The sequence below is a fragment of the Ciconia boyciana genome, chromosome 6 (genome assembly GCF_034638445.1).
Source record: "Ciconia boyciana chromosome 6, ASM3463844v1, whole genome shotgun sequence".
NCBI classification, from domain to species: Eukaryota; Metazoa; Chordata; class Aves; order Ciconiiformes; family Ciconiidae; genus Ciconia; species Ciconia boyciana.
This window is the reverse complement of record NC_132939.1, coordinates 30,153,839-30,178,186: the sequence shown is the minus strand read 5'-3', so window position 1 is coordinate 30,178,186 and position 24,348 is coordinate 30,153,839. Positions and strand designations below refer to the sequence as shown.

Below are 24,348 nucleotides of genomic sequence, written 5' to 3'. Positions count from 1 at the left end.
AGAGAAAAGAGGGACCTACAAAATCTGGAGTGCCCTGCGGGAGATGAACAGGGAGTGACTGTGCACCTCTCTAACACAGGACCTGGACAGGATCAGACAAAACCAGCAAGCAGCAGGTTCAAAGTTAACAAAGTAAGGTAGCTCTGCACGCAACATGTAATTAAGTTACAGACCTCTTTGACCCTGGATGTTGTTGTTGATAAAAGTTTATGACTTCAAAATAACTGATCAGTGCGTTCACTGGAAAATTTTGAAGGACTAAAAAATACAAAGGCTCCACATCTGCCTCAGTCCTGCACTGAATCATCAATTCCCAGAGGCTGGGAGGACAGTCTGAGACAGCATTGTACCTTGCCCTCTTTCTGTGATGCTCTCCAGTCACTAAATACTGGATGCATCAAAGACAAGTGGGAAGGTAGTCTCACCCCAGACTGCAGTACTTGGGTTTTCCACAGCTCAGATATTTTTGCAGATAATAAATGATCAGGAGTAGTCACAACTCCTAAAGATGTGGTGATACAAGACTCGTTTAAAATAAATTATTGAACTAACATGGAGAAGATGCAAGTAACTGCAAGGATAACTTAATTATCTATGGATTAGCCTACAGGGAAAAGTCATGAAAATGAGAGGAATGCAAAACTAAACTATAAAAAGGGGATTTAAAAAAATGAGGAAGACAGTCAGCAAGACCCTACATGAAATGGTATAAAATCTTTCGACTCAGCATGGAAATTGCAACAAAAGAGTTGCAAAACACATGCACAGCCCTAAATAAAATGTGAAGCAAGGAACTAGGAAAAGGCAGAGTGGTTAAATGCTCAGGACTGAGCATTATTAAAGCCTAACATCTGTTCTTTGAGGAACAGCATGGGGAGGAGGGAGATGAAAATGGCACATCTAAACCTGGTGATGTATTTAGAAAAGAGCTGGCGCATATAGAGAAAAAGTAGTATTCAAGATGGAAATTAGGAGTAGGAAAGGTACAGAGCTAAAAACGTGAATCAGTAGATGTGCTGGACCAGCAAAAAGGGACTTAAATAAGGATGTTGCAAAGGAGCCAAGGCTGTAAGTGTGTAACACAAGAAATACACTTCCAACATACTGTTTACACACAGAATCAGCAAAAAATCCCCTTCCTCCTCTTTTTTTTAACTGGCAGCCCAAGCTTTTGTTTTCTAAGTAGTGAGTGAGCACAGACAAACTTTTATGTCAGAAAAAAAAATACTAGTTTTACTGATTTCTTCAATGTTTTAGTGAATATGGTATTGTATCCCATTAAAATCTCTTGTAAAATCAATGGAAAAGGTGATCCTCCCACGTGGCTTGACACAATATCAAGACCTAAGGTTAAAAGTAATGGCCGTATCTGCTACACACATCCCACAGCAAAATTTCAATGTTATACTAAGAATTTTCACTGTGTTTAAAATAGTTGCCTAATGTCGTAGCTAACCCCCACGGTGCTAAGTCACACACTTCTTTGGCATGCAAAGGCAGCAACCATCATCAGGAAAACATGAAAAGCATTTGGGCTACTCTATGTTCGGGTCTGAGTTGTCAAAGGGTTTCTGGATTTCATTTCAAGGGGCTGAAATTTTAGCGTGGAAGCGCAGCAGGTACAATTAACCTCCAGAGGCGGATTTGTGGCCAAAAAAAAAATCCTCTGGTTCTGAAAAAATAACAATACCCCACCCCCCAAAAAAGAAACCGCCGAGCAAACGCACCAGTCACCACGGGTGTACACCGCAGGCAGAAGCGCAGGGCCCGGCCTTGCCGCCCAGCCGGGAGCGGGCAGCGCTGCTGGCGCCGCCTCCGCGCCGGGGCCGGGGCCGGCTCTGGGCCGGCTCTGCCCGCCCGCGGCTGCGTGCGAGGGGAGGCGCGGCGGGGCGGCGGCGGGCGGCAGTGCGGCGGGGCGCTGGCGGCGGCGGGATGTTCAGCTGGCTGGGGAAGCAGGGCGGCGGGCGGGAGCGCGGCGGCGGCGGCGACGTGGTGCAGACGGTGACCGGAGGGCTTCGGGACCTCTACCTCCGCAAGCTGCTGCCGCTGGAGGAGCACTACCGCTTCCATGACTTCCACTCGCCCGCCCTGGAGGAGGCCGACTTCGAGAACAAGCCCATGGTGCTGCTGGTGGGGCAGTACAGCACCGGCAAGACCACCTTCATCCGGTAGGCGCCCCCCGGTGCTGCGCGGTTCCTTCTCCCGAGGCCGCCGCCGCGCCCGGCCCCGCTCGGGGAACGGCGGCCGGCGCCCTGCCCGCCTCGCCCCCGCCGCCTGCCCGGTAATCCTCATGGGCTCATCTCCTGCCCAGGGCGTTTCTGCTGCGCGGTGCATACCCCCTACGAGCTAGCGGCACACCCTGCGGCGAGCTCTCCCCTGCGGCGCAGCGGCCGCCCCGCCTGGCCGCCCCCTGCGGCGTGCCGAGCTGCGGAGCGGGGCGCGCCCGTCTCGGTGAAGGGCGGCTAACGCTCCGCTACGGGGCGGGGGGGGCTGGCGGGGCTGGCGTCTGGCTGCTGGGAGTCCGGGGTAGCGGTGACAGCCCGGTGGCCGCTGTGCGTGTCCCTGCCGAGGAGCGGGGCTTATCCGAGTGCCTGCCATGCTGTGTCGGGGATGGGTGCCGCTCCCCAGTCTGTTACGTGCTCTGTAACTCTCCTGCCAGCGTCCTGTTTAAGAGTGTTATCTCGATTTCATATTCTGCGGAGAAAGTGTCACGTCGCTGTCTACTTCCTCTTAACTTTTTTTAATCTTTAAATTATTTCAAAGGAAAAAGAGGCACTTCGCGTTAAAACGGCGTGACTGCATCGGCCATCACGGACCATTTAACCTTAGCTCCTTCCCCTTCTTGCCCAAAAGTAGTTTAATGCATAGATGGGATGTGAAGATAAGAGAGAAACTCGACAAGAGTTTTGGGCAAAAGACACATGGTATCTGGAAAGTCCTTTTTTTCCCCCCAAACTCTTTTGGTCAATTGCATTGAATAAGCAATATCACTAATAAGGCAGCTTATCAATGTTGCTGCTGTTGTAGTATTTTCTCTTTCCTGCCTGTCTCATTGCAAAGTTGGTTAGTAACTGATTTTAGGAAGCTGACGTATGCCTTGGGTGTTACGAGCTTGTGAATATTTTGCATATATTTGAGTGTGTTTGCTTCTCATATGCCCCTTACAAATCAGCCGAAGGTTATACAAAACGCTGCAAAAGACATTGAGAGGTCACTTGGATCAAATTTTGACCTACTTTATTATATCTGAAGTTCATAATAGTCCTCCTGTAAGTTTTACAAATGTTTCTCTTGCGGTTCCAAAGGTTACTGGCAGCCTTGCCGTAACAGTTTTCTTTTTACAGTGCGAAAGACCTACCTCCCTTCTTCTCCATTGAAGAGCGATGTTTACCTTTACTCATCTGAGAGCTTTTCAGATGTTTACAGAGCTAATCATGTTTCTTTTCTGGTTTTACATCTAGCTAATTGGAAGCTTAAAGTTGAACTTGGTTCTTTACCGATTATTACTGAATTCCTGCAAACACTTAAAAGTGGGTGATTTGGTTTTTCCTAACATTGCTTTAGCCATGCTGATTCATTTTCTTCTTTAAAAGTACAGCTCCTTTGTTAGTCTGCATATATTTCCAGTTAAGTGTTCTTACCTGGCTTACGGACAGGGGATGGTGAGAGCATGGGTAATATGGAGACAGAACGGTCCCAAATATGTATGTACCAGAACCTGTTCTGCCTGTCAGCTGAGTTGCTGTGTCAGTTGCAATTAATAGGAAACTTTTTCCCCTCCTGTAAGAGTTTGCCTTGGATGAGAACACACGTCCTTGATTTATGAACATGCAACTTTTCTGTCCTTCACAGTTGCCCGTATTTGACTGGAGTGCAAGTCAATATTGTGCTTAGAAATGTTGATATTCCTTGCAGTGCCTTAGATGTATTTTTGGCTTTGTGAGTAACTTATTATCACCTTAACCATAAAATACTGAGCAATAGGGTTGACTGATACTAATGTACCATCTGAATGAGAAAAGAAGCATCATTTATTACAGCTATTTCCAGCTTTTTTTAGCATTGCTCACTGCTGGGCAAAGATGCCCAGACAAATTTGACAGAGATAAAGTTTTCAAAGATGTTTTCTCATGTGTTTTACTAAAATATCTGACTCAATGGAGGAGGTGACTTCTACTGTGATGTGTCCTTCTCTTCACCCACTTACCCCTTTCTCCTGTCCCCCTTTTGGGTAGATTGCGGAGTGGTTTAATCCCTTACTAGGTATTGGAGAAGATACGAATTGACTGTTGAGCCCCAATCAGTAATAGAACAGCTGTTACTGCTTCTAAAGGACCGCAGTCTGACCTCACCATGATGAACATTCATTACATCAGTGTTTGCTGTAGAATAGATAAGAATTGGCTGAATCAGCATGTGAAAATGCTCCATTCAAGATGGGCATCAACTTAGACAATAGTGTCACAGTGACTGTTACTCAAAAACCAATTTAGAGGAGAAAAAGAACAGCAAAAAAGAGAAGTGCTTGTATGCTAAAGGCAAGACTTAAAAGAAGACATGGGAAAATATTATTGTGTCCAGGTCAGCTGCAAATACATTTCCCCTCTGGTAGGCTGAATTTCCCATGGAAAAATGTCATACACTCTGAAGATTGTTATAATTCCTGGTTTATTATAGATAGTTTTTCTTAGAATGAAGTTGGACTATAGTTTTTGTCCCACTAGCCTTTTAACAAGCAAACATTATTTTATATCTTAATTAAAACTGCTTTTTGTTCCACATTTCTCCATTTCATAGTCAGGAGGGCATACTAGATCTACTTAAGTGTTTACTATTAGGTTTATGTGTGAACATAATAATTCTGTTTAGCTGACAAATATTCATTTGGGATTTATTTTGATTTAGAGATTATCGTGAGAACTTCACATTTTCATACCTCTGACACATCCACATCCACCCAGTTCCTTCCACTAAGTCTTCATGGAAAACACTGATCTAGCAATGACTGAGTGTCCCTGGGGAGTAAGATATGCAAACAAATGCTTCCAGGTTTCTAACAGCTCCTTTGGTTTTTCACTTGATGCTGTTTATCCTCTTTGCACTCAGAACAATGCAGTGAAACCGGCCAGTTTCCCTGTGTAAGGTGTAGCGTGGTGATATTGTTTTATTCAAGTATCTGACAGTGCTGACAGTTAAAACAAATATAGCCAGGCCTAAATGTTAATACTTGTCTGATTGTTTTTAATGGGGTGGGAGGATGGGTGAGAGCCAAATGCTTATCTTCCATGTGAGCTGCTTGGCCTTGCAGCTTCTGTAATTCTCTCAACTTCTCCTGGCTGCTTTAGAGAAAGAAGTGGAGAAAGGAGGGACAGTAGAGGAGAATGTAGTGTATGGGAAAGAGAAAGGAGCTGGTTAGTGTGAGTTTGTAGTTGCTGAACTTTTTATTTGCTTCTAACAACGAATTAAACTTCTAGTCTAATAACAGTTATTAACAAGTTAAACATTCTATTTTAAAAGTGTAAGAGACTGACTTTTTTTTTAAAGAACTTGTCAAGATGAGGAAAAACAGAAGTAAATTCCTCAGCTTGCTAGGCTGTGCTTTTACTTTGCTCAGAGGTATTACTGAGAGGTTAAAATGGTGAACTTTCTTCTATTTAACGCAGCCAGACCTGGGTTTTGTGAAGGCACCTTTTTGTGTGCATAATATCTGGAGTCTGCAAATAGTATGCAGTTGCTTGTATGGCAAGAATGGGCTGCATCTATTTCTTCTGGGGGAAAAATGTCCCTCTTAATTTCTTTGGGTGAAAGCTGCAACTTCTTTGTTACTAGCTCTACATGAAAATTTTATTTGAGTTATTTGGAGCAGAATTCTTACACTAAAGCAAACATCTGCTAGTTTTGTTGTGTTTAAAAAAAGAGGTGTGGAGATTTTGGTGCAGTATGTAGTATGGAGGTGAGCAGCCTTATGAAAGGAGCTTGTCTCCCCATACATCACATGATATCCCTGCCCAGTGCTGCTCTGTCCAGCTCACCGGTGTTCGTGCGTTAGTATGGCTTAGGTAAAGCATTTAGACTTCAGATGGTTATCAGCATCCGAAGCTGTGAGTAATCTTTTCTATCTCTGGAACTTTGTAAACGAGTTTCCCATAGTCTGGCTATAGATCTTGCAAAGGAACGTAGATGAATGTTTATTGGCAAAGCAGAAAGGTTATAGCCCAGGTAAAAACAAAGGGAGAAGAGTCAACAGGATGTCTGTTGTTTGATCTAGACTGTCTTTGGGACGCTAGCTATTTTTAAGCATTCTTCCTGTGAACCTTTTTGAACTCCCTCTCTGCTGAAAATGCCTGAGAAGGGCATGCAGTTGCGGATGCTGAAAATCCAGGTATTTTCCTGTGTTAATATAGCATACTGTAGAAAAACATTTGCAGCTTTTCAGTTTACAGAAGACTGCTCATCCCTTTTGTGTGGCTCAGTGAAACTGATATTTTCATGCTGAGAGGAAGTGTGATACAGCTTGTACAGCCAGTGCTCAAGAACTAGGGTTTATTTTAGTCTGTACTGATTCTTGATGTGCAACTGTGAGCCAGTCTTAATGGAAAATACCTGCCTTGCGACATGTTTCTTGTGTCTGTTGGATAGCCGTACTGTGACTGTTGGGTGGGACTTGGTATTTGGAAGGAGATCTTGCCTTCCTGGTTTGTTATCACTATAAAAGCCTGTTTTTTAAAGCTGCATCTGTGACATTAACTTGGAAGTATCATCACAGTTCAGTAGCACTTTATTCTTGTTTAGTCATTTCAATAAGCAGCTAATCTGAATTTGCACTGTTGAATTCTGAGCTGAAAATACAGATGTTGGAAATCCTGAAAGGTGCTCCATACTTCCAACTCTTTGTAAATCCTGCAAGTGTTACATGTGCAGCGACTTCATGAGCAGGCCATGAGATTGGTTTTTTTAGTCATCTAAAAGACCACCACCACTGAATGTCCATAACCATGCCTGGCAGGTTCATGAGCTTACGATGAATAGCAATTATCCTATTACCCTGGAGGTGTCCTATCCTTCATTCAGATCCCATCATGTAGTTTTCTGTGACCTGAGATCTGGGACTTCTCTCGTGTGCATTTGATTCAGTACAGTGTTCTTTACTGCTGCTCTGGGAGTTTCTTGCCATATGTGTTGCGAACTTATGAATTGCTGCCTCTGTCAGCAGAAGTCTGGGAATGACAACTCATATCAAGAGAAGAACTTAGTGATGAGTCTCACAGAGAACCATTCTCTTTTAGAAGAAGGGCAATGAGGAAAAGCAGAATTGAGAGTCTTTGAAGTAGAACATTTTATCGTGGCAAGTTAAAAATTTTATTTTAGAAGTTAAAAGTATAATTGAACTTTCAAAATCAATGCTGTGCATAAGTCCAGTATGGCTTTAGTGAAAAATGGTAGTGGCTCTTGTGAGTTAGCCTTTGCATCCTGTTTTAGAGGGCTCCCGTCTGCATTGGTGTTCCGTGAGGAGGCAGGAACACACTTTGTGTTTCAGGCATTTAGCTGTTTGCTACAACACTTGAAAGTCCTGGATTCCTGTGCATAAAGGGTTCAACTGCTGAGCTATCAAAGGAGTTTTGTCTTCCTTTTGATACATGATCTGCTTCATAAAGATGAGGGATCTGCTGCATTGTACACTCCTGCATGTGCAGAGAGGTTTGAGTGTTGGGTTTTTTTTGCTTTTGGAGGGGGGTTAGTTTTATTTCCTTGTTACTCTGCATTAGGTACAGCTTATTCTAGAAGTAGAACAAATCGACTTTGGCATGTTCTGGCATGACTGTTCTTGTGTTCCTCCTTTCCCACAGTTTTTAGCATTGGCATTTTTTTCATTTGTTTGGAAGCAGAAAGCTGCAGGAAATCTCATGTGAATAACTGTTCTATGCTTTAAGCCTCCCAGATCACAGGTTGAGCTGAGTGGAGCCAGTTTGCTAAGGCTAGTGGAAAAAGATCTTTGAAATGTGTAGTATATATTTAGTTCCTTAAATTAGCTTCTGTGCACTGATCTATAAAGTCTGTGAATGTTTGGGTATTGAATTTAAAGACAAACAGAGATTGTTCAGCAAGTACAGATACTTTGTAGAATGTTTTTTGCAGCAAAAGCAGCCTGCAAGTCCTTCCAAATCAATATTGGTTTATGAAATGATAGCAGAACAGGCATAGTGCTGTTGGATTAGGGGCCAGAACAAACCTATTATTCAAAGGCTGATGTTAATATAGATGTGCTCAGACCTAACTAGTGACGTCACTGGATGCAGGACAATTACCTGTGCCTGAAGAAGAATTCTCATTTAAATCCAGCTTTGATTATGTAAAAAGTTAAATCATAGTTGGTTAAAATTGTGGGGGTTTTTTAAGAACTGCAGGGTGACATGGAACCCATGGAATTAATAATTATGAGATTACTTGAGTTGATTGGAGAATTTTAATGCTCCTGTAATGAGAAATTACAGCATACTTGAAAACAATTTGGTGTTAGTCTTGAAGTGAACATTTTTGAGATGGTGCTGTTGCGAATGAGGACAATGGCACTCATTCTTTAAAGTTAAGCAGAGTTGTCTGCTTCTGTTCTTGAAAAGCGGCAGTTATCATAATGTACGCTGGAGGAATTTTGTAAGCTGGAGGCTTGCTTGATAGGCTTGGGGCTTCTCTTGCTTCTCACTTGCCATCCAGGAAGGAATGCAGACAGGCTTCTTCTGTAAATACATGCTCCAGTTCCATTAAGTTTTAGCATTTAAATACGCACATCCTTCGTTTGAGACCTTGTTGTCTGGAAAGTTAAGACTTGGTGTATCAGACTTGGTCCACTGAGTATGCGCTGTCTGCATCTCTGAGTGGATTACTCAAAGGGGCATGCAAGATGGTTTCTCTTGGTACAGCACTGCCTGACTTGATGCCTCTTGGAAGTATGCTACTGTTAGGCCTCAAGTTCTGCAGGTCTGACTTAGTTAACAATTACTTTTTGATATGCAGGTCAAAAGAAAAAAATCCTTTCCTCACTCCCAAACAGATGTAACTGTATTGTCTCATAACTGTGTTATCTCTGCCTGGGGTAAGATGAGTTAAAGTTAGTAAAATCATACTGAGTTCATCGAAGGGTTAGATCTGTCAGCAAACTGTTTCAAACCGCTCCCTTTTAGTACCAGCAACACTTGTATAGGCTTGAAAACACACAAAAGCAGCAATGTCTTGTAGTGTAACCTACAGCACTGGGATCATTGGTAGAAGCATCCACTTGAGTGGTTCAGGTGCTGTGATTGAGGGAATACTTCCACCCTGTTTTTGTAAAGGGATCTACTTTATCCTTTTACCTAGTTCTTGTGAAAAACTGGAATTCAGTTGTGCGTGTGTTTGGGTTTTTTTTTTTCCTCCCTATTTAATAGAAATAATGAAATGCAGGGAAAATGTAATTTTATTATTCTAAAGTGTGTATATCCTTGGGAATTTTCAAGGGAATTATAGGTATTTGCTTTTGCTATGGTTCCCAGTCATTCATTCTGTTACTTTTTGTATTCTCCATCTCTAGATACCTGCTCGAACAAGACTTTCCAGGCATGCGGATTGGTCCAGAGCCTACCACGGATTCTTTTATTGCTGTGATGTATGGAGATTCAGAAGGAAGTGTTCCTGGAAATGCCCTAGTTGTGGATCCTAAGAAGCCGTTTCGCAAACTTAGCCGCTTTGGAAATGCTTTCCTGAACAGGTGAGATCTGTTTGCTTGCTGTCTTTCTATTTTTATGTTTAAATTTCTACTTGATACCATCTTCAGGCATCAATGGTTTTACTAAGTTTTTTCTGCTGTATTTGTTTTGAACAGCATGGAACAAATATTCAAATACAAGCAGGGAGTGGTGTCAGTTCAAGTGAATTAATTAAAAAAAGCAGTACTAGGTTGAGTAGTACTAGCATAGATCTGTGTACACTTGGTAAAACTTAAAACAAATTTAAAAAGGTAAGGAGTGTTATGTATATATTCAGTTATCAGAACAGAAAATCACTGTTAAAACCAGTTCACAGAAAACTGCTGAAACACTCCACCAGCTAACTTGTTTGTAAGGCATTACACCAGCTGGAACTCAAGATCAGTTTGGGCACAAATTTCCCTGCTCAGTAAAACTGGTAGATTAGTAATATTATTAAAAACTACCATCCAAAAAAGGAAAATATCTTTTCGCTTTGATGCTCTCTTGTTTCTTTACACTGGTCTCACCTGAGCTCTTGGTAGAGCTCTTTAAAGTTGTGAATTGCTGGAATATGTAAAAGATCTACAAGAACGGAGAATATTTGCGTATGCTTTCTGGATAAAGTACGTATTCAAGCTGTTAAGTGTTTAATTTTAACTACCTGGTCTTCAAGCAGTCCCATAGACCAGGATGATAGTGTTAGCTTCTGGATGGCTGCTGGGTATTTGCAAAAAAGGGGAGAGTTGTTCAGGGGCTGTGAATATTGCCATAGGTAACTTAAATAGCAGGCTAAATATTTCCAGTTAAAAGTTATTAATAACTTTGTTCGCATTGTGTGAGCAATCACCTTGTTTTCTTCCTGTATTTGATAGTGGCTTGACATGGAGGCCTGGTTTTGCAAGCCAATTAATCTAAATTGGTTCTCTTTTAACAATAAACTTTCCTGTTTGGCTGATAAACACTGGCATATGTGTTACAAGGTCGTCATGTACAGTCTTACCTCTCACTGTGCTTATTCTCAGAAGAAAGTTTATAGCTGCTTATAGTTGGCTTGGCTATCGCTTTGCTGAGAGATCTGTGCTGAGAGATAAGAATATGTGCTGTGGGAAGCTGCAGACAAGCCCCATTTTAAATAATATTTTTGTGGTCCAAGACACCTTTCTGTGAGATTATTGGCTAAGTCTTGTCCTCCAGATCACTGTTCTGTTTCTCTCTTTCCCCACGATTGTGCTCTCTATGAAAAGTTAATATAATTATACTGTAAATAGTATTTTGCACAATATTCAAATATTGACACAGAACATGTAATAATACTAAATGTTTGTTTGGATGAATGGGTTACATAATTTTTGGCTAAATCATCTGTCTAGCTAGTTGTGTCAGATCCTGAATCTTAGGCAAGCAAGATTATTTGCTAGCTAAAAAGATGTACATTCAAAGTAACAGACTAAATTATTCCAGTTCTTTTAGTGACTGTGGTATTGTTATATTGCAGTGCTGTAAGCATCCTTATCTTCCCCAGCATTCACATTTGCTCCTTAGTTTTGCAGCAGAGATCTAGGTGCTTATATTCTTCTAGCACCATGCTTGGTCTGCCACTCTGATCATATTGCTGCTTTTTCAAAACTCCGAACTCATTTCTCTTTCCTACTTTACCTAGTTGAAAATGTCTTAGGCTTTATTTCATTGTTTTTGAGTAACTTCTCCCCATCATCTGTACCTGCAATCATACTACATATTTTGCTTTGCCTTCTCTTGTTTGTGATACTGACAGTAACAATGCTTTATACCTAATATTACATTTTTCACTCCTATCTTAATATATTTCTCTCTCCCCCGCCCCCTCACCTCTGCTTTTTTTTTTTTTTTTTTGGAATGACTTCACAATTCTAGTGTTTTGTTTTGTGGAAAAACTTAAGGTATTACTTTTACAACACTATGGACACTAAGACTGTGAAGTCAAGTGCCCTTTTCATGTAAATGTAACATGAAAGGAAACAGTGACTGAGGTAATGGTGAAACTAAAACCAAACAAGAACACAATAGCACAATCAAGGCTTGTACTTACTAATTAGCCACATTAATGTATTGATGTTACCTTGCCTCTTTTTTCCATGACTGTGCTTCTTATTTCCCCCTGTATTTCACTGCTTGTGATAGATGTCTCTGTAAGGCTCCTGAGTGTAGAAACTTGTCTCTTTTATTTCTCCTGTGTACTTTTAAGGAAAGTTGGAGGAGGAAGGAATGGGGACAGGACTTAGTGTGCCCTTGGATGCTGGTTAAAGTAGAGTGAGGAAAGAATATTGCAGTATACCAGAAGATCATGGAAATAAATTGGTGCTGCTGAGAAGAAATGCATGGTCCTGCTCTATTTTAATGGGAATCTGAATGGACACAAAAAGGAGTATAAATTCTTACTAGATTCGAGTTATCCGAAGTTATCTAAAAAAAAAACCAAAAACAAACCAGCAGATTACAGGGTTATTGATTTCATTTTTGCAAACAATGTAACTTATTTTTGCAAGGGTGGTCTAATATTGCTGGTTTTCTTTAACAATAGTTTTATAATAATATGAAAAACATGACAGTATCAAAGGTCTAATGTGTCATAAGCATTTACAGTCATCTCATTCACACAACTATTTTTGTAATGCTTTTTTTGTGAAGGTCTGTTGTCATTTAGGTAGATAGTATGTAGTTTTGGTTTTTATGATGCAGCACTTAAAAGCATACTTCGTACAGGTCATGTAAGAAATAGCGGTTCAGAGCCAAGTCTCAATGTCAAAAAGAGATATTCAAATACAACTAGCATTACAGTTTTAAGTTGTCTGAAATATCAGTTTGATGTAAGATTTTTAACCCATCTGTTATCTTTAGATTATGGTTATATTCTAAAAGCTACAGCCAGTTAATTCCGAGTTTATCCTTCTATTTCATATCCTTTTCCTATATACATTCCTCCTCCCTTTGCCGCTAATGACTGCTGCAAAGACTGCAGTGTCTTTACATTTCTGAGGCCTGTAGTTCTCTATTTTCTTGCATGGCCTTTTCCAGCTGTCCCAGTTCGAGTGATGCCCAAGACAAAATACTGCCGTATTGTTCAGCTGAAATAATGGTGCCTGCCTTCTTATAAGATAGGCCTAGAAACATCTCAGTGATACTAAACAAGCGCTGGGCTTTCTAAGGTTGAAATAAAGTGATAAGAAAAAACATATATGGAAATTGAGTCTTCACACTTCCAAATCTATGAAAGCTACTTTGTTGTACATACTAGTGATGTATTTTTTTGTAATGGTTGACATGGTCAAATGTATCTTGTTTGTCACTTACGCACATCCACTATGCTTCCACAAAATGTCTTTGCTTTAATATAGTGTCTTCTTTAGGTTTTGGAAAGTTCAAAAAATGTTATTTTATTCAATAGTACCTCACTGCTGTTTCAAAAGCATCTCTTAAGCTAGCAGACAGTTAGCCTTAGTGGAAGAGTTTGCTTCAGATATGCAGTATTTTCTACACCTGGTGTTCCACTAAAACAAACAAACACCACCCAACACGCCCCCCCCCGCCCCCCCCCCAAAAAAAACCCAAAAAACCAAAAACAAAAAAAAACCCCAAAAAACAACAAACCAACAACAAAAAGGGTAGTGCTGTTTACATACCCTAAGGTTTTATCATGCCAAGATGGCTGCTGTTTCCTTATCCCCTCTTGGGTTTCAGGGAGAGGCGTAGCTGATGCTGCCATTTCTGTCGTACCCAAGAAGGGATGCTGTGTGCTTTTGTTACAGACTCGTTACTGCAAGGACACCTGAAAAACAAGGTGAAGTGAGGTGTAAGGATTTTTTTCTTCTTTTTCCTTTGAATCATCTGGATTGTTATCTGTGCAGCAATAGCTTCCCAATTTTGATATATCTTACATTTTGTATCTGATGTTTGACTGCCTGAACTCTTCTTAACTCAGATTATCTTTGGTCTTAAAGTTCTTGTTTGACCTTGGCGCAGTTAAAATTTGCTGTCTGTGATACCCTTTTTCTTGAGGTAGTGTGCCTTCTAAAGTGATGGGTTAACACAGGGCAGCCATCTTACAGCCTGGGCCTGCAGCTTCACTGTGTGCCAGGCTGCCTCTGGGCAGCTTCACAGGAGAAGGGTAGGTTACATTGTGTGCTTATTAGTACCGTCTTCAGCTGCTACCCGATAAGAAGATTAAACTCTTACGCAAATCTCTTAAAGGCAGTTTATGATGAAGGCAGGTGAAGTTCTTCAGTCATGAACTATCCCAGAAGCATCGGAGTAGTTTGGATTTAACACATTAAGTGTTCTGCACGACTCTCAGATGCCTCGTGAATTATTAATTTTCCATAATACCACCATTGAATTTGTTGCCCATCACAGAGGCAGGAGGCTATTGTTTAGAGCATGCTGTGTGTAATTTGAACTCTTGGTTCTGGAAGTGTGAAAGCTTTTGCTCGGTTTGTAGGAGAAATGCTGTTGTTTTCAGTCCTCCGCAAGCCCCACCTAAGGAGGGTGGTGGGTTAGAGATGGGGGCCGTTCAAACACTGCTGGAGCAGATGAGAGGGTGACTTGCCAGTGACTGAAATATAAACATATTGTCAGTATGGCTTTCTGCCTGCTTCCCTTTTCTTTTGAATCTCTTTGGATTTGGGCAAAAGTTGTACTACATGACAAATTGTTTCTTGTGTATACTAATTTTGGTCCTAGCAAAATGTTTGGTTTATGGAGTCTTTTTGTGTTGCATATATGGCCTATATTGTCAGCTCTTGCAAAATTTGGAATTTTATCAGCACTTAGACATATGGTTTTACAAGGATTTACAAGGTTTTCCTGTGTTTTCTTTTTTTATGACAAGCTCTCTGTTTACATTTTGTTTTCTTAAACATGTATGGTTGCCAAACATAGGAGTTCATTAGGACTTCAGAAAAATTTTTTTTTTTTTAAAATCTCACTTGAGGCTTTCTAAAAGTAGATACATAAAGGGGAGCTCTCAAGGGACAATCCACATGTGAGCTAGAGCTATTGTTAATGTTTTTTCTCTCCTCCTTTCCTGCAGGTTCATGTGTTCTCAGTTACCTAACCAGGTACTGAAGAGCATTAGTATCATCGACAGCCCTGGCATTCTCTCTGGAGAGAAGCAACGCATCAGCAGAGGTGAGTTGCAGGGCTTGAAAATAACCAAGCTCACTATTTTTGCTGTACTGGACAAGTAAACACCCTAATCTGTTGGGGGCCTGTTTTAGTGGTATTGAGTGGTGGTGTGCCCCAAACTTTCTTACTACAAGGCCTTTTAAACCCATGTTTTAAGGCTGGGTGTGGGGTTTGGAATTTTTTCTCTTGAAAACTGGTTGGGTTGGGATTTTCAGCTGTGGCTGCAAATGGCTACGGTTGCATGGTCTGTTGACTAATTAGCGCTTTGATACTCCTGAGAAAAAGCATTATTTCTGTCATTTTAATTGCTTTCCACAAAGTAATAATGAATAGACTCTTACATATACTATTGAAGTTCATAAATTAAGAAATGTTTCGTAATAGATAATAAGGGGGTTTTACTGTAGGCACAGCTGCTGGTGTTGCTTCTTAAGGTTGCTCAGTCATGCCATAATACAATTTTCAGTCAAAAGAGTTAAGGTAGCAGGAGGAAGAGGGAATGAGAAGATTTTTAATAAAATGAAAATTCAACAAAGAACTGAACCCTGTTTTTAACATGCTGTTTAAGAAAGTCTTTGAGAAACTATTTAAACAGCATGATGTAAATAACTTTCTTACTTGTTTCCTTCAGCTTAATTTAAGTGCTTGTCAGGTTTCTGTGGAGCTGTAAATGGTAGTGATCCAGTGTGTGGCTTATGCTACTCTCTGTTTTCAGACCTTTGCTTAAGAAATGGAAACTTGTGTGTTTCATGTGTGTGGGAGGGGAAATAATCAGTTCTTTAACATATCACACCTGGGATTTTTTTAGGAAATCCTGGAATGAGTACAATATATGGCAGCTGTGCAACCATAGTCTTGTCTTTCCATTGCACTGACAGAACAAGAGACTCACTTCTTAGGACTGTAATCTAAACTATGCTTGCTTAGTAGACTGGTCTACTAGATGTTTCTGGATTCTTTGTTCAGTGACAGAACGTGGGTTTTTTGTCCTCTTTATTGCTTACACAGTCATGTAAAGCATTCATCATGGGGAGGGAGCTCTGTTTTCCTGTCTGTGATATATTGGTGAACTAGTAGTGATGAACAGCATGAGTGCTCTACATCTGTGCAAGCAAAGGCTTGAATGTTGTGAAACCAGATGAGTAAAACAAATACTACATGTTGGCACTGTTATTGCTAGGCAGAAATATCGAAGTGTATAACTAATGATCTTTAATCCTGAAAAAATCTTCTCATAAGATGTCCACAAATATTTAAGTCTCAGTTTACACAGTCTGATAAAATCAAAGATGGTCTTAAATCTTGTACTTCTACTTCTCTGTTGTGGATTCCAGCTCCCTTTTTCCTCCACCAAGAAAACTGAGATGCATCTTTCTCCCTCTCTGCTTGTTAAATCAAGGGAAAATGATGCTTGGCAGCATTCAAGTATCTGTTGCCACTTTCATAATAGTATCGAAGTGAACATGAAATAAGCAGAAAACTAGAACATCATATTAATATGCCACTGAAAGTGAGCACTTGTGTGACAAAATTCAACACCATTAGGTATTGCTGTGGAAGTCCCAGACTTCATGTGTGGGACAGAGTTGTGTTTTGCTCCAGGTTGTTTCACTGGTAGTCCTGTGTTGCTTAAAGGACCATGGCTCTTCACTGCCATCTAGAATTGCTTTTGTGACTTAACAAAACATATGACTTTTTCCTTTATTGTTCAGGAACTCCATTTCTTGATGGTATCTGCCTTATCAATTGTTTTTATGGCCTAGCTGGCCTGCCCTTTGGTATGGTAGACTTTCACCTAAGTTAACAGTGCTCAGTGATAACCTCAAACTCTTATCTGTTTCACAGGCTTTAACTTGACTAGTTTGCATTTCATGAATTTTTTTTCAATGTGTTAAGGGTTGTCCTGAATACGTAACTTGGCATAGTTCTATCACAAATGTGGTTCTCCCACATGCTGTTTAGCTTTAACCAGTGTGGTTGTACCATACATAAGGTTTGGGGAGTCAGCTTTAGAGCACTGTTCTCTCTGTGCCCAGGCTTGCAGGGCAACTGCTGCCAAGGTTTAAGGTTTCATATACTTAGGCATCAGCATACATGAAGTACCTACAAGTCACTGTATGGACCTATTGCATGCACCGATTGCATGTTCTTATGATTAGGCAATACTGCGCTCACCCATGTCTGAAATTTATACATTTCCTGTATATGACTTTTGGGCTGCTTATGCAGTTTCCATACAGTTGGTTTTGTGGACTACAAACTTGACTTGTCCTGTGGTGCTGTACACAGCAAGGCCTGTCTGACCTGCTTCCTGAGGGAGTCAGACTGACTTCAAAATATTTATGCTACAAGTCTAATTTAGCATGTTTTGAAGTTTGAGTTGCTTAGATTACATTTTAAATCACTGTGTGTAAACGTAAGCAGGATTCTACAAGATGTTTTCTGCTGTCCCTAAATGTGTCTCTGTCAGAGAAGGTTCTGTTTGTACATCTTCAGACCAACATAGGTTTTTTCCTACAAAATGTGTGTTGTTACCCCTTAAATTCACTGGCTGCTTCTCACTGAAAAAGGTTGTAGCTGGTGTGCTTCACTATGGGAACTGCTATTTCCTTTCACTGTGAAGGTGATTACAGACTTGAACATAGGGATGCTTTTCTGTGCTTGCCAGGAAAGCTTTAAATATACAGGGTGATTCTTCAGAATTTCTTTTCTGACAATTTCACAATTTTGTATTTCAAAATTTTATGGTTCAGCAATTTTTTTAAGCTTTCGGTTTCTTTCTATTTCTCTCTCAAACTTTTGTTTTTCTTATGAATCTTGCTGCTATTCTCTAAATAATATATACAAGATGAGATTTTTTTCATAATTTGGTAATGGAATATGACATTTAATAACACCTGATAAGTATTCTTAGATGGTTTCTACTCTGCACGTTATTGGTGTCTGTTCATATCTTATTTTTAAATTATCTTTCTAGAAGCTTAGCTTGTTTCTAACATTGGTGAGCAGCAACTTTTCTTATTCATGATGTTTTAATGTATTTGATAGAAGAATAACATTACAGGACCTCAGTGTAAAACCTTCACTCCTTGCTGTTGGTGTTTTTTCCATCTTTGTGTGAGCAAATGCTTAACTATTTACCTATGAATGGATGTAACAGCTGCATAATGATAGAATTTGACAGATACCACTAGGAGTAAGGTGAAGCCTTCTGATACCAACAAAGCAATAAAATGTTAACTTTCAGTTTTAAAATGCAGGAAAACAGTAAAGGGACTATGTAAAAATACAAGATACGCACTACTTCCCATGTTTTATTTATAACTCTGTAAAGCATCCAGGCCATGGATGAGGGAGCTGATCACTTTCTGAAGGGTCAAAAATATACACAGAGTGCAACATTCAAAGCTGGCTCTCTTGACACACGTTTCCCTCTCCTGTTATCGGCAGGAGGCTGTGCCAGAAGCTTCCTGCCTGTCAGTTTAGGGGCTGCGTAAGTGGCTGGAGGAGAATGTGCAGACGTATGCCAGCATTGTCCCCGGTCAGACAATGCCGGTCCCTGTGCTGCTTCTGCAGCATCACTGGTGACGTTCATAAAGCCTATGTCAGACAGAAATGTGCGTATGGTCTGCAAGGTTTGGAAGGACCAATGAGCGTGAGGAGAGGAGGAAGGAGAAGCAATGTCTGGCAGGGTCTGGGGAGGAACTGCTTTTAGAAAGGGAGGGGAGGTTTGGCTCATGATTGAGTGGCATGAAAGCAAGCGTTTCAAGAAGTATGGGGAAAGAGCTCAGAGGATAATTGAGGATATTGGTTAGCTTGCATTTTTAGAACTAGAGTTACTTGAATACAGGTAATTTTCTCAGTTCAATCTGGCTTGTGAAAATGTAGTCATGGATTAAGTAGGGTGATGTATATAGTTGCAGCATTGTGTCAGGCTTTCCCTTGCAGTGAGACACTGTACATTCTCTTTAGGATTAGTCCACCAACAGGAGTGCAGTAAGAGTGTAATCCAGGAGTGCTGGATTGAGACAGGCTTTCATTAACGTAACTGGAAACTTGAACCCCAGACAGCAAAAAGTGCATCTTTCCATGTGGCACTGAGCTCCATTTGAAAGACTGGAAGTTTAGATGCTCACCTGTGGCAAAGCATTAGAAGAACAGCAGACTGGGCAGGGGGAAAGGCTGCTCTTTCCGCGTCCAAATTGTGTGTGGTAGCTTTGGTTCTGTGGTACTTGGACAATAATGGCAGGTGGGATTGCTCCAGCACTGCCCACCCCTGATTCATCTGGTTTGTCGGTACTGTTCTGTGAGCTTGGAGGCTCCTCACTGAAGCATTCATCTGAAGCACCTCTCCTCTGCTGTGCCAGTAGCACCAGCCCCAGGGGTGGAAGAACTGGACACTCTGCCTGTCTGTGCTCACAGAGGATGGGTGGAGCCCATCAAGCCTGCCTAATGCTTTTGTGAATTGCAAAACCTTTGGGAGATGGTATTAGGGCGAGTCGGAAATTATTTACCTTGGGCCCACGAGGGAAAGCCTACCGTTTGTTTAAATCTTTATTACTAACTGGCACAGAAAATTGACCCGTGCTCATACTGCATGATTTCACAGCTGTATCTTTGAGTATGGCTGGTGGCTGTCATGCACGGGGCTGGTATTTCGCCCTGTGCTAATGACACATGAGAGCTCATGATTGTTCCTCTCATCAGCATTGCCAGGGCTGGTAACCACATGCAGTTTCTCTCCAGCTTCTTCATCTCTTCCGCGTTGTTTTATTTTGTTCTCCTCTGTGGTCTCTGCTCAGTGTGTTACTGATGCCTGACAGTTATGCCTCTGTCAGAGGCACCAGCATGCTCCCTCCCTGCAGCTCGGGATGAGCTCAAGAGCTATGCAGTGCTGCTGGTAGATTGCTACTTTCCTCTGTCCCTTAGCTGGGTACAAGGGTGACTTGTGACTTTCTAATATGCATTTGCAAGTAGGTGTTGTACCTGGTGAGACATAGATCCTCAGGCTGGATATAATTGCTGACAACAGTCATTGGGAACAAACCTTTGAAGAAATAGCAACAGTAGAGCAGCAAGAGGCTGAGAAGTATCAACACCAAATGTTTTTTGGTCAAGTTTTCCAAACTGATCAGTGTTGACCTAGTACTTCTCAACTTTGAAAGCCATAATCCACACACATGTACTGTACGTGACAGGATCCTGAATGCGTTGTGTCTCAGTGCTGAAATATTTAACCATATATCACTTCTCTGTAGTTCAGATACACTCCAATGTCTAACCACTGAATCTGTATATAAAATAGGTTAACTTCTAATGACAAATTTTCATTAAAATGAATAGATTTTTTTAATTAGGTCTTTTTCTTACCCATTTTCAACAAGTGGACTTTTATTTCTCAAAGCAAATGCATCATTAATATTTAATCCATATTTAAAATAAATTTATTGCTACTTAACATACACTTGTTGACTGTACAATTATTTTTACAGTTCAAAACTCATCAAATGTGTGGTGGGAATTTATATATTTATTTAACCAGCCTTATAAGTCACCTTCTCACATATCCATTTGTGTAAAACTTAATAGAATTTGACTTGCTTCATTTTGCAATTTTATGTATTTCATTTCAAGCATATTTCCTTCTACATGAGTGAAATCAGAACAGGTTATTGCATAGCTCAGATTTGTGCACTGTTGCAACTATGTTGTAACATACAAGTGACATACAAGATCTCTCTTCTCCCTTTCTTTCCTGCTAAATTTTTATAAAGATAAATTATTCATACTGGTTTTGATTAGATGATTAGTGTATAGTGAGAATAGTTCTCTTCCAGCTGTGTTTTGTGCAGCTTTCCTCCTTGCCCTCACCTTTCATCTTGCATTCAGCCCTTCAGGAACTGGTCACAGGAAAGAATGTACCAGAGTAGCATTATCTGGAAAGGGGCCAGATTTTGCATTCCTTACAAAGTAATCCTTTTAATGGAAAAGGTTACGTTGGCTTTTTTTTTTTTTTTTGTATAGACAGTTAATGAGTCTGACCTGCATCCTTTTGGATCCTATTAACACCTTTTAAATGTAGCCCTCTCCTTTCAGTTTGTTGTGTCTGTGCTGGGTTTTTAGTGAAGTTTTATGATCTCTTTTTTGGGAGGGTGGGGGAAGACAGGTAACTGGGGACATTTTCTTACTATTAATTACAATTTCTGGATTTCATTTCATATGCTATTTGTAATTTTTAAACAAAAGATTTAAGACTGAGTTCTTTCCTGTGTTGCTATACATGCACAAGTATGCTCCATGACAAATCTGGAGTTCACCATTTTTTCCTATTTCATGTATGTCTAATTTTCTTGATGTTGGCCCTAGTCAGGTTCTACTGGAATGCAAATAAAGCCGATTTGTTTATGGGTTCCCTGTTAAAGATCAACAACTTGAAGGTATAATGAATAATGACTTGACTGAACCAGCATTGTTTTAAGAAAAGCTAAGCAACTTTACAATGTCCCCATACCCTTTTATTTATACTGTTTAAAAGATGCTAGGGAGAATGAGGAGTGGTTAAGAGTCTTTCACTTGTATCTGGACCAGGTGTATGAAGTGTTTGGATAACTGGTTCATGTATGAATAGTCTAAGTGGGTTTTCTTTGCTGCAGGATTGGAGGTTTAAAGGCTTATCTCACACAGCTGAGAAACAACAAAGACACCCTGGAGGGCTCACAGGTGGTAACTGAGCTTTCGTTGCTGTTGGCATTTAAATATATGCTGCTGGGAGCAAAACTGTTGATTCTGTTTGGGTTACTTTACACCAGTCCTTGCATTTTGACTGCTCCCTCTTTTAGCTCTGATTTCTTTCTGAGAGGAGGAGGAGGGGTGGGATGTTGGCTCCCAGCTCATACCTTGCTGTTCCTTACTCAAACAAGATGAGTCACATCCATGCCAAGCCCAATGCCACATCACTAGTGGTGACTCTCTGTGGATTAAATGTGTCACTTCTGAATAAGGAGTTCCTGAATACTGTTTGTTATGTGGATTAGGAACCAGCTGCACTTATAAAAGTCTTCAGACAGGTGCTACTAATAGGCTTTCTTTTAGAACATCAAAAAGGTTGTTTCAGATGATCAGAAAGGTCACTGCTCGTGTTCTGTAACCTGTCACGTCCCCAAAGCCATCAGCAATGCAGGCACACTACTTGTAAATTGGATCTCTGAGTCTGCTGTGAAATAGCAGCAAGTGTTGCAATGCAAGGAGAGATGAGTTTGGAAGTGGTATTAAAATGCAAATATTTTCGGTTGCTGACTTAATGATGGATTGCTGCACCTGTGCTGTTTTCCTTGTTAGTACAGATAGGCAGTGCTATCAAAGTGGTTAACAGTGATGAAGAGAGCTTGTGATAAGAGCCCTACAGGCCTGCTTAGCTTGAGCACTCTGCTGGAGCCAGAACTCCTGGGAAGAGGCAAACATGGGCGTGAGACAGTAACTCACAGCAGCAGAAAAGATAGTGACATAAGAGATGGATGGCAAGGTGGAGAGAAAGGCAGTGATAAAAACAAAAGGCGGTAATAGTGAGACCGGTCTAAGGAAATGTAGGATACAGTTGTCCTGACTTCATTGTCCACAGACACTCTCCTCCAGGTGGTCCATCTCCTCTTTTCCCCCCAGGTAGATTATATGGTCCCCTTGTTCTCTATCCCCAGCCCTACCTTCTCTGAGACTCACTTTTCTGAATGGTAGGACTGTAATAGTGTATTCTTCCTTCAGGCTACGACTTTTGCCAAGTCCTCCAGTGGTTTGCTGAGAGGGTCGACCGCATCATCCTCCTTTTTGATGCCCATAAACTGGATATATCTGATGAGTTTTCAGAGGCTATTAAGTCCTTCCGAGGCCAGGATGACAAGATCAGAGTGGTGCTTAATAAGGCCGACCAAGTGGACACACAGCAGCTGATGAGGGTCTACGGTGCACTCATGTGGTCCCTGGGAAAGGTGATCAACACTCCAGAGGTGCTGCGGGTCTACATTGGCTCCTTCTGGGCCCATCCTCTCCAAAACACAGAGAATCGAAGACTCTTTGAAGCCGAGGCACAGGATCTTTTCAAGGATATCCAGAGTCTCCCACAGAAGGCCGCTGTGCGGAAACTCAATGATCTCATTAAGAGGGCAAGACTTGCAAAGGTAAGAAAAGATAAAAAAACCTAAATTAATTGAATGAGCAGTCTCTTCTGTCTCTTTCAGTGTGTCCTTTCTCACCATTCCCAATTTTTCTCTACCTATAAACTGTGTGTTTTTCAGCAAATGGATTGAATTGTCAGTTTTTCAAGGAAGAGGTAGCCACTCAGGATATAGAAGCAAGTAGGAGGAAATCAAGGCTTGCACTGGCATGCCTCCCTAACTTTAGAGAAGGGATTTGATGCTTTTTAGGCCATTAAAGCTATGGTTTGCTTGGTAGGGGAGTGAATTTTTTTTTTTTTTTACACTGTGCAGCAAGGTAATCTTAATGTTACGTTTTGGAGAGAAACCTTCCATGTGCTTTTTTGCATATTAATGCCTTAATGCATACTGTCAGTCAGCTACTGTGGAAGACCACTTTGACTAAATACATTTATGTTATACGCTGGAATACAAGACTGATTAAAAGCCTCACTCTTGCTGAAGCACAGATCCTGGTGAATTGGAGAGGTGCTTGTGCATTAGATTGAAACTCTTGAGCCTCTCAGATTGCATCTTCATTCCCAGTCAGAGACACTTGGGTGATACAGACTTTGTGTCGTCATATCCAGAAAAACCCAACTCTTGTTGTCCAGGGACATGAGTTATGTGCCTCACTGTAGGTAGCCCCTGTAACTGTTCCCCTTGTTTTTGGCTCTGGGGGAGTAGATGCATTGTGTGTAACTTACAGTCACTAACTAGTGTGTGTGGGCAGGCTGTGTGTGACAACACTGTGACTGTCTACAGCTGACCGTTGAAAACCTGTTTAATTTTTTTTGATAGGTCTCTAGTATCTTTGATGAATGAGTGGATGTCACTTTAAAGCTTTGTGAATTATCACCAAGTTTTAATTACCTATTTGTAAAACATTCTGATTATATTTTACACTGATCTTCAGAATCCCTGCTTAACAATGCTAGCTTCATCTGTCCTTTCTTCTCACAGCCTGACTAGAATAAGCTTTGGTTGCAGTCAGAAATATTTATTTGCCTGTTTCTCTGATTCTGCAGTGAGTTTATTTTATTGTAGCACTGCAGCTGCTGTTAGAATAATAGTTAAAAGCACTGCCAAGCTTCTTGTTGTTTTGAATAGCTCGAGAACAGAATGAAAATTGGTGATTCAAGAATTACGATTTGTCATTTGGAAAATTGGAAAAGAGGGAAAACTAACCTCAGAAATACTTGGGGAGAAAGCTGGTGGTACCAGACAGAAATTCTAATTTCCTATGCAGTTATCAAACAGAATGCGAGTTGAGTTAATGC

General features: G+C 40.9%; 1 protein-coding gene across 1 annotated transcript in view; it reads left to right on the top strand.

Annotated features, from left to right (window-relative positions):
• Positions 1-1,899: 1,899 nt before the first annotated feature.
• EHD4 (EH domain containing 4) overlaps positions 1,900-24,348 on the top strand; it is a 32,454-nt gene continuing 10,005 nt past the window's right edge. Inside the window, exons 1-4 of the mRNA XM_072863618.1 lie at positions 1,900-2,168; positions 9,566-9,742; positions 14,788-14,885; positions 22,641-23,053. Coding sequence (XP_072719719.1) covers positions 1,933-2,168; positions 9,566-9,742; positions 14,788-14,885; positions 22,641-23,053 — 924 coding nt within the window. The 5' untranslated portion in view covers positions 1,900-1,932. The remainder of the gene's footprint in view (positions 2,169-9,565; positions 9,743-14,787; positions 14,886-22,640; positions 23,054-24,348) is intronic.